This window comes from Pectinophora gossypiella, chromosome 11 (assembly GCF_024362695.1).
Source record: "Pectinophora gossypiella chromosome 11, ilPecGoss1.1, whole genome shotgun sequence".
Lineage (NCBI taxonomy): Eukaryota > Metazoa > Arthropoda > Insecta > Lepidoptera > Gelechiidae > Pectinophora > Pectinophora gossypiella.
Window position 1 is genome coordinate 5,674,139 of NC_065414.1, and position 9,532 is coordinate 5,683,670.

The following is a 9,532-nucleotide window of genomic DNA, read 5'->3' on the forward strand; positions in this document are numbered from 1 at the left end:
GTAGGTAACTCGTGACGTCACATGTCGCTAGTGCTATACAAGCTACATAGACAAAAGCGGTTTGCTAGAACGGGACGGACCATTTCCCCACCATTGACTTATCTGCGGGCCTAGCACTGTAAGCACGCGACTCTTTCTCGCGGCGACAGAGATCGTCTGTCTCTTTCTGTGCAGACTGTGAGAGAGTGACGGGTGACGTATTTCGAGGCGAGAAAGAGTCGCGCGTTTACGGTGCTAAGCCCCCTAGTATTAGATGAGATATTGAAAACCGGATCTTAGATATCTCGTCAGTATGTGCACGTAAGTAGATTGATACAATAATAAAAAAAAAACGTTTATTTCCCGTATTTATTTTTTGACTTCTTTTTATGACACCCATGTAAGCTCTTCTTGGTCTTCCCCTTTCTCTATTTGTGTCCAATCATCTTGTCTCGTCTTTCCTCGATAACTTTCAATATTTGTCTATTTCCTTTAGTCTTTCTAGCACTTCCTCATTATCCTCCCATTCATTTATTCTTTCCATCCTGGTCTAGCACGATACTTCAAACGCTTCGAGGCTCTCTCTGTCCCACCGTGTCAGTGTCACAGAATAGGGTAGTTTCCGACTAGTCAAATCAGTTACTTTTCACCAAACGTCAAAACACGAAATCACTATGGAATTAGTATGAAAAAGCAACCTGTGACGTCATAGAAAAACGTGACAAAATGTCGCACTTATTATTACATTTTTCTTTATTAAAATTCATAAAAATAATAGATAGAAAAAATAAAGCGTTTTTTTTGTCATCTTTAGATCTGTCTTTATTTCATAATTTATCTTTGACCTACGAAACTACCCAATTGGCTTTTGATAGGCAATAATGGATTTGCTACATCGAACAGACCAAGGCAGAGTTTAAATTAGGGATGGTGATGAATTACCCCATATAGCGCGGTATTCTATCCCACCCCTAAATTCCGTACACGCCGCTAAATTACGTCACAGGTGCGTGCGATGCCCCATATGACTCCAACGCTAATTGTCTGTTGTTTATGCAAATAAATTGATGTTGAGTAAGTTTCGTCATTTCACCAACTATAGGTACTGTACGGTAAAATAACACTTTAAGCCGACGAGCCCAAAGTGTTATGGCAGGGATCTGGAGATGATTTAGCGCTGTAATTTAGGAATAGTTGTCGGTTATACTTGTTGCTGGAAGCTATGAGTTATTGGATATATTTACAACATATTTATGGTCTGTCTCTACTCAAAATACCCAGAGTAATTTATAGAATAGAATAGCAATTGTTTTTTCTAAAAGGACGACACATATAAAACAAGACAATAACATCACTTAAAATTTGCAATTGTTCTTTTAAAAAAAGCTTAGAGGATGTTCGTTGGAATGATCATAAGGTGGTGATGGATGTCCTCCTCACATAGCAGCACAAGTCGCGGCGTGAACCACGACTCTGGTACTATGTGGACCCTGCTAGATGAGGCAAGAATGTCGTGTTCCATAAATATGCGTCAATAGTGTACATAAACAAATATTATTACAAAAATAGGAAAATAAGAATTAATGTAGGTATAAACACTATGTAAATATAGTAATATAAAGAAATACGAATTCATAAAATATCATCATCATCACCAGCCCATTAACGTCCCCACTGCAGGGGCACGGGCCTTCCCTATGGATGGATAGGGAGATCGGGCCTTAAACCACCACGCGGGCCCAGCGGATTGGTGGTTATTAACGACTTCTAATGCAGCCGGGACCAACGGCTTAACGTGCCTTCCGAAACACGGAGGAGCTCGAGATGAAAACTTTCTTTTTTTGTGGTCACCCATCCTATGGCCGGCCTTTGCGAAAGTTGCTTAACTTCAACAATCGCAGACCGAGCGCGTTTACCGCTGCGCCACCGAGCTCCTCCATAAAATAAAAATATGAAAAAAGTAATTTATATTTTTAAGGTTGTCAATAACCGTCCGTCCGCATATTATCTGAGTCATTATACGATTAGGATATAAATCAACAAATAATTGTTTAATATCTATAAGCGGTCTGTACTTAGGTGTTACTTATCTAAATAGATATTGATAACATAATATATGCTTACAGTTGGGCTAGGTTGATAGATAATTCGCGGAAGAATGCTTCGGCGATTCCCGGGTCCTGGCACCACAGTGGAAAAGTAGGAACACCGTTGGGTTTTAGTGGGTATACCGGGTGGCAACACCCGGGGAGTCCCACATAACCACGTCGCCCCCCCGGGCGGCGTGGTATGCGTAAAGCATTTCCCAACGCTAAAAAAAAAAAAAAAAAAAAGGTTGATAGATAATAAATTTATAACATTTTATAGTGCAGAAATCTGAACCATTTTGATAAAAAGTTAAGTAAAGTATCTATATCTAATAATAAAACAATGGTAAAATACCACATGAAAACTTGTGTTAACGAATGTTCAGGTTTTACTTATACTTTCTTAGAACTGATATTCTGATTCAATTTCGCTCAAGAATAATACAGGCAAGCGGCTTACCACCCAACTTTTTCTATTTATCCCAGCCCTTACATAGACCGAAGAAGTTTATTGAATAAGGCTGTAAATATCTAGCCGTTTAAGGAGACCTAACTCAATCGGGTCTAGTCAGAACTCGTTACTGAGTCTTTATCGCAAAACTCTCTGAATGCGGGCAAATGCTAGATAGCGTTGCCTAACATAGGGACGTGACCTTTTCATGTTGTAGTTTACTTTTCACTCACCGCTTTTATTCGGTTTTTCTTAGGCCTGGTAGTGTTGAGCATTGCGTCACTACGTACTAGGGAATACAATCCCGATTTCGCGACATCTCGTTTTTTTTTTCGGGATGAATCCCGAAGCATAATATGACGAGATCCCATTCGAGGTTGACGGGATTGGGTGAATCTCCTTGAGTTATACTTTAAGTTTTGGTTATGCTGATTTCCAAAGAAAACTTAATTGTTTAGTTAGTAATATTGAAGAATAAAGTTTTTTTTTTTAATATTTTGTTTTAATTAACCTCACTGTCACAAACAAGCAGTCTTCATCGTTTTCAATCATTCTTACTTTACATTTTTTTATGAATTAGATCCAGAAAATTTCGGGATCTCGCGGGATTGATATTTCCAATCATTTGAGTGCATTTTCATCACATTATAGTACATTTTAAGTGGATTGTTTATGAATACGTGTAATGTATCCTGATATTATCGGGTAATCACAACTCATTAACGAGTTATTATCGGAAACTTTCTCAACCAGTTCGAATGTTCATAATACTCTGAGGTTCATTGCCTTTGCAGTTTGAAAATGCTTTGAATAACTAGTGCAGTTAGTTCACCTGCCAGCTACTCTAGAGCTTAGGGCTTAAAAAATAAAATTATTTGTTGCGTCTCTTTGACGATAAACAAAACTATAGTTTTTATTATTACTCTACTTAGTTTTTTTTTTACTCTACTTTTATTATTATTTTCACTTTTATTCGCTTGAAGGCACTGAAGGCACACACTTTTGTTGGCTGGAAGAGATCTCTTTAAGAGATAAACACACCTTTGGTACCTATTTTTTTGTCATTAATTGTATATTCATGTGTACAACAAAGAGTTTAATAAGGAAGAAAAATAAAAACAGATTTGCCTACATCAATCTGGGTAGCATTTAAAAATAGAACGCACATATTTTTCAGAAAACAAATCTCTCAGAAAAAAACATGGCTAATGAATTCAACCGTAACTTAGCGAAGTGATTGACAAAGTCTTTACTTTTTTAACCTGTTCATCAATCAGCAAGAAAGTAAAACAACATTTGTTTTGTTTCTTTGATCAGCGTGGAACTTTGCATAAGCCCGGAAAAACAATCCCGGAAAAGTAACGTAAGGAAAAATATCCCCCACAATATATCTTATTTCATATACATACAACCAACCACTATATACATATATGTGTATATACATACACACATACATAAATATACACAAACTCACGTCTATTTCCCACCGAGGTAAGCAGACTACGGAATTCCATTTGCTTCGATCCTGAGACACTTCTCTTGCTTCCTCCACATTCATCAATAGTTTCATACACGCACGCCGGTTCGGAGTAAATCGTCCTGAACCTTTTCTTTACTATATAATATCACACCTACTTTCCGTCAGGGTAGGCAGAGACCACGGAATTCCAAATACACACACACACACACACACACACACACACACACACACACCACTTTTGCTTCTTCCACTCTCATGGAAGAAAATAAAAAGAAGATTTCAGTATTTCTTCCGCTTAAAATATTGAAACGTCAACCTATATATTATTTTCTTATTTCAAACAAAAGGACGTCCCGGAAATATGCTAAAAACTGAATGAAAATAATGCATTTCCTTGTAAATAAAATGCATGCGGAGTATTTTGACATCAATCTCATCAACCTATACTCCTACCTCGTTAAAACTCATAAAGAATATTGAATTGTCGGGGACCTTGTTTGAAAACATTTTGTATTCATTACATCACGATCAGGAACTGTCTTTCATAAATAAATGTGTTTATTTTTTTATAACACTAATCAGTCCTTAGGGAAAAGTTTACAAAACGAACTGCTCTACCCGTCTTATTAAAAGCTTCATCCAAGTTTTCTATCGCGTGTTTGCGTATACAGGGTGTTAGTGACATCGTAACGCATGTTAAGGGGGATGATTTAGACTATGATTCTGAGTTTATATCAAGTAGAATTTTCCGTCAATTTTTTTCTCTAAGTTTTCGTTACGATGTCACTAACACTAACATCCTGTTACTTACGACAGTGTCCAAATTACTTATCTGGACTTATCATATTCAATTCATTATACCTTTGCGACTATGTATACTTAATTATCAATCAAGAATTAGCAGTCGTTAATAACCACCAATCCGCACTGGGCCCGCGTGATGGTTTAAGGCCCGATCTCCCTATCCATCCATAGGGAAGGCCCGTGCCCCAGCAGTGGGGACGTTAATGGTTGGTGATGATGATGATACTTAATTATCTACGGGATGTTAGTGCTATCGCAAGGAAAACTTTGAGAGTTAATTCAAGCCATAATTCTGAGTTAATATCAAGTGGAATTTTCCGTCGCAAAAGTATGAAACTGAAAATAATTAAAGAAAACACTGACATTTTCACGAATTTTCCAACAGGAAATTTCACTTGATATCGACTCAAAATCATGGCCTGAATCATCGCTCTAAAAATTCGTTACGGTGTCACTAACACCCACACTGTACGTGCTTGTACGGGGTGTAAGTGACTTCGTAACGAATACTGAGGGGGATGATTCAGCTTATTATTCTGAGTTAATATCAAGAGGATTATTCCGTCGCTAACATTCTGTATTTGCAACTTAGCAGACTTAGATCCCTGATATTTATTACATGTCTAATATTCATATCGTTGGTACTCACTGAACCGATATTATAAAATAAATAAATACCTGCCTATGTCTAACTTACACGTGTATTCCCTCGTGTGTATGAAATAAATTATTTTATGCCTATTATGAAGTGGTAAATGTTTATTTTAAGATGACACTTTTTATCATTAATGCGAATGTATGATGTGGAGCAGCGTGGAGAGTATGCTCCTAACCCGCTCCGGTTGATCGAGGGGAGGCCTGTGCCCAGCAGTGGAATGTAAATAGGCTGTTTATGTTCGATTACAATGCTCCTCATTACCATAATTTACATGGATATGTCTCTGTACTCTGTAAAAAAAACACATTGAAGCATAATGCTATTTGACATTTGCGCATATAAAAGTCCACAACAAATGTCCAATTGTAATGTTGGTTTTTATGTGAACCGTTTTAATGTGGCCTTTTTTAACCCCCGACGCAAAAACGCCGGGTGTATGTGTCTGTCTGTGGCATCATAGCTCCCAAACGGATGATCCGATTTTAATGCGATTTTTTTTTGTTTGAAAGGTATATCAGTCGAGAGTGTTCTTAGCTATGTTTGGTGGAAATCGGTTCAGTTCTTCAAGGTCATCAGGTCGTTTGTTAAGTGTGATAGGAATGTTACACGCTCAGTTTGCTTGCAAGTATATGTAAGATAAGTTATTTTATGCTTTTTATAGAGTTTGACATTTTTTACATTTTGTCATAATAATTGAGTACTGTTTATAGGTCGGGGATTTTTTTTTATTTTTTTTTAGCCTCTCTGATAAAAAAAATGTCATCTTAATTTATTATTTTGTTTACTTTTGAGAGTGAGAGAGCATAAATATTTTTCATCAACTTGTGACTCATTACAAATTGAAGGATAAATGAATCGGACGACATTTTTTGGTTAATACAGATATATGACCATAATAAAATTATGAATTATGTTTTATAGACCTGTCGCTCTACCCACCACAATACTGAGCGTTTCTGTGAACAATAGTATTCATGTAAGGAAGAAGGAAAAGGTTAACGTTGGAGTCAAAAGGAGTTCTTAATCTTCTTAATTCAAACAGATATTATGAAAACATTCGAATTAAATTTTATATTTAGAACACAACATACAAGATGACATGTACAAAATCTAAATTTAATTCGTTTAACAAATTGTATAAGTACGTTTTTTTAACAATTATTTTATTTTCGCGACACTTCCCATACTGGCTTCATTAGAGATCCTTTATCTGGATACTCCACACTACAATCCGTATAATTAAATATTGCCTTAATAATAATGTACTAAGTACTTACTGAAATAAATCACACTTTACAAATAATTATAAAAGTGCACTGTTTTGAAAAATAAAAATAATTTTCAAGAAAAATATAACTCTTAACATAACATAACATAACAAATACTTTATTGCACAAACAGGAAAAAACAAAATACAAAACAAAAGAGAAATAGAATTAGTACAATAGGTGGCCTTATTGCTAAGTAGCAATCTCTTCCAGGCAACTCTTCATCAACTACTAAGCCTAGTTTTACAACATAGAACATGCAAGTAAAAAAATAAAACTATTTATATTTGAATTTATTTGAAACTATATTAATATTAACTTTCATTTGTCAATTTTATTGGATTTGGAAAATTATGTTGATGCTTTGAGTAAATACTTAGGTATTAATTAATTAATTATGAACACTGGTACCTTATGTCTACAAAAATATGTCATTAAAAACTTTTGATACATTGAGACTGTTTTGAGACTGATTGATACACACAACAATGCTTTTCAACATGTTTTGTGTACCTACGGTGTTCTGCAACCTTTCATGCTAAACAGTACATTAGTACATTATACTTAATGGCACTTACATATTCATAATCAATAGAACTCTTCAATGGATGGCATCACGTTTTCTGGTATTTGGAACTTTTCTATTTGTCGCTTTCTGAAGACAGGAACGGACTGCGGTGACCGTGGTGCACCTGTTGTCGTTGAAAATTGCTGTTTGTCCTTATCTTTTTTATTTTTCTTATTGTTTTTCCTTTTTGCAGCTGATAATATCGCCTCCCCGTCTGGAGAATTGCAGGCGTAGGATTTTGATACTTTATATACCTCGCACGATCCTACTTTAGTCTCGTCATTGGTCGGATTAGATTCTTTCACTTTTAAAGCGTGAACTTCTCCGGCGATATTGTATTTTGTAACAGTGATAGATCTATGTGCTTTAGCTCTTTTAGTCTTGTTTTTCTTATCTCCTTTGTCTTGACTTGAATCGTTAGCAGATCTTCTCTCTCTTATTACTCTCCCTTTCAGTATATCATTATGTAGTTCCATAGAATCCGGTCTGTCTTTTTGATATCCTGCTAGCTTGTGAGCTCTTATGGCTCTTTCCATGCATTCTGTGCAATGGCTGCAACTGTAGTCACTGAATACGTTTTGTAGTTCATTCACCTTGACCACTAATGGCTGCCCGTTCAGGTTCAATAGCAACTTATGTTTAGCTTTCTGTTGCTGTATTATAATCGTGTTGTTAAACCGTATGTCCGTTGTTGAGCTCCGCACTGATTGTTTTCCTGAAACTGGTCGGTAGTAATATATTAAATACAATAATTAGTTTACAATACAAATACTTTTAAAAACGAATTATGATTACAGGTATAATAATAAAAAATAATCTTCTAATTTATCAAATAAAATCACATGCTGTTAAAAATAGCGTTGAACGAATTGCTAAAATAATCCAATTTGCTGGGTGAAAATCAGACGTATTTACAAACGAGGTAGTTAAGGAAATAGCTGGTAAGATCTCACCTAGCGTTTGTGGCAATAGCGCAACAAGCGCACATAACAACAGGGAACTCATTACTTCCATTTGCCGAGAAGGTGTCTCTACAGACAATCTCCTCACAAAAGTACACTAACAAGCTTCGTTACGAGGCGCAGAGTTTTACAGAACGTGCACTGAGTCGCACGCGGCTCGCTGCCTCTCTGCCTCGATGCCTCTGCCTCTGCCTCGGCGCCTTGCCTCGCCTCCTATTAAATGTTTTCAAGTATTCCTGTAGCCAAATTAACGCTTTGCATAACTACTAGATTTAGGATGTTAGTTGTTGTTGTTAATATAAAAATCTGTAAAGGTCCGTAGACTCAGGTTTGGGGTTTATTATGCAAGTCATGAAAATCTATATTGTGATGTAAAATCCGTACCAAATATATGTGTATGTAACTGTGACTATACTTAGTCACAGTTTAGTTAAAGTAACTATAGTTACGCTGCATAGTAAGTTTTTAGTAGTTTGAAATAACAAATAAGTACTTTATTCAATTTAAGTACCAATAATGAGTCAATAATAAGTGAGAGCTTCATAATTATTTTTTTAATTCAATTTAACGAATGATTGTAAGTTAGTTCAAATTTCTTTACATGAATTATAAATATATTCACTTGTTTTAATATATTCACTCGCGTTTAATTTTTCACAGAAAATCTAAGACTTCTATTTTTCAGACAGTGGATATTATGTATGTATAAGAAAAAGTGGATGGTAAAAGATGCAAAGTTATATATTCAAAAACTAATTTCGCACGAAATTTTCCATAAACTTGAATATCCATCAAATATTCCGCTACCGAAAAAAATGTATGTTAAAATTTTCGTGGCATATATTATATTTATTATCACACTCACCAGTAAATTAATTATGGAAACACTAAGTTTATTAGTCGAACTTTTAATGAGAACATCGAGGATTCACAGCTACTAATAGACTGGAAACCGACCAGAGAATTCTGTCTTATATCACCGTTACCTAGGTATAAAATGACGTTATACTCATTGTTTACTACGGCTTTGTTTATAACTTTGGCTAGGCTGCATTCGACAATTGACAACTGGATAACAATTGTGTTATTAAACATTTTACCAGACAAACATACGTCGCTACGTTTTTGAGACATAAAGCCGTAGAAATATTTAAATTTTGATGGGTACGATTAACTTTACAATACCTATAAGATACCGTCTAGGTACATGAAAATAACAACAGCCTATATACGTCCCTCTGTTTTGTAGACCTCTCCTCAATCAACCGGAGGGTG

At 35.6% G+C, this 9,532-nt stretch overlaps 1 protein-coding gene across 3 annotated transcripts; it reads right to left on the reverse strand.

The window, feature by feature from the left end:
* Nucleotides 1-6,504: 6,504 nt before the first annotated feature.
* Nucleotides 6,505-9,241, reverse strand: LOC126370996 (uncharacterized). Of its 3 annotated transcripts, none has more exons than XM_050016194.1 (3): nucleotides 9,123-9,241; nucleotides 8,249-8,470; nucleotides 6,505-8,016 (listed from the first exon to the last, which is right to left on the reverse strand). In XM_050016194.1, the coding sequence occupies exons 2-3, from the start codon at nucleotides 8,307-8,309 to the stop codon at nucleotides 7,316-7,318; spliced, it is 762 nt and encodes a 253-aa protein (XP_049872151.1). In that variant the 5' UTR covers nucleotides 8,310-8,470; nucleotides 9,123-9,241; the 3' UTR covers nucleotides 6,505-7,315. The 3 variants fall into 3 exon arrangements, with proteins under 3 accessions (XP_049872151.1, XP_049872150.1, XP_049872152.1); XM_050016193.1 differs by having other exon boundaries at nucleotides 8,249-8,493; nucleotides 9,123-9,233; XM_050016195.1 differs by having other exon boundaries at nucleotides 8,249-8,467; nucleotides 9,123-9,188.
* Between the last annotated feature and the right edge of the window lie 291 nt (nucleotides 9,242-9,532).

Bases quoted from the DNA above. Each gene is read 5' to 3' on its own strand.
- LOC126370996 (XM_050016194.1), bottom strand. From the start codon at position 8,309: ATGGAAGTAATGAGTTCCCTGTTGTTATGTGCGCTTGTTGCGCTATTG. The intron at 8,017-8,248 runs GTGAGATCTTAC...ACTACCGACCAG, and splicing joins GCTATTGCCACAAACGCTAG to TTTCAGGAAAACAATCAGTG.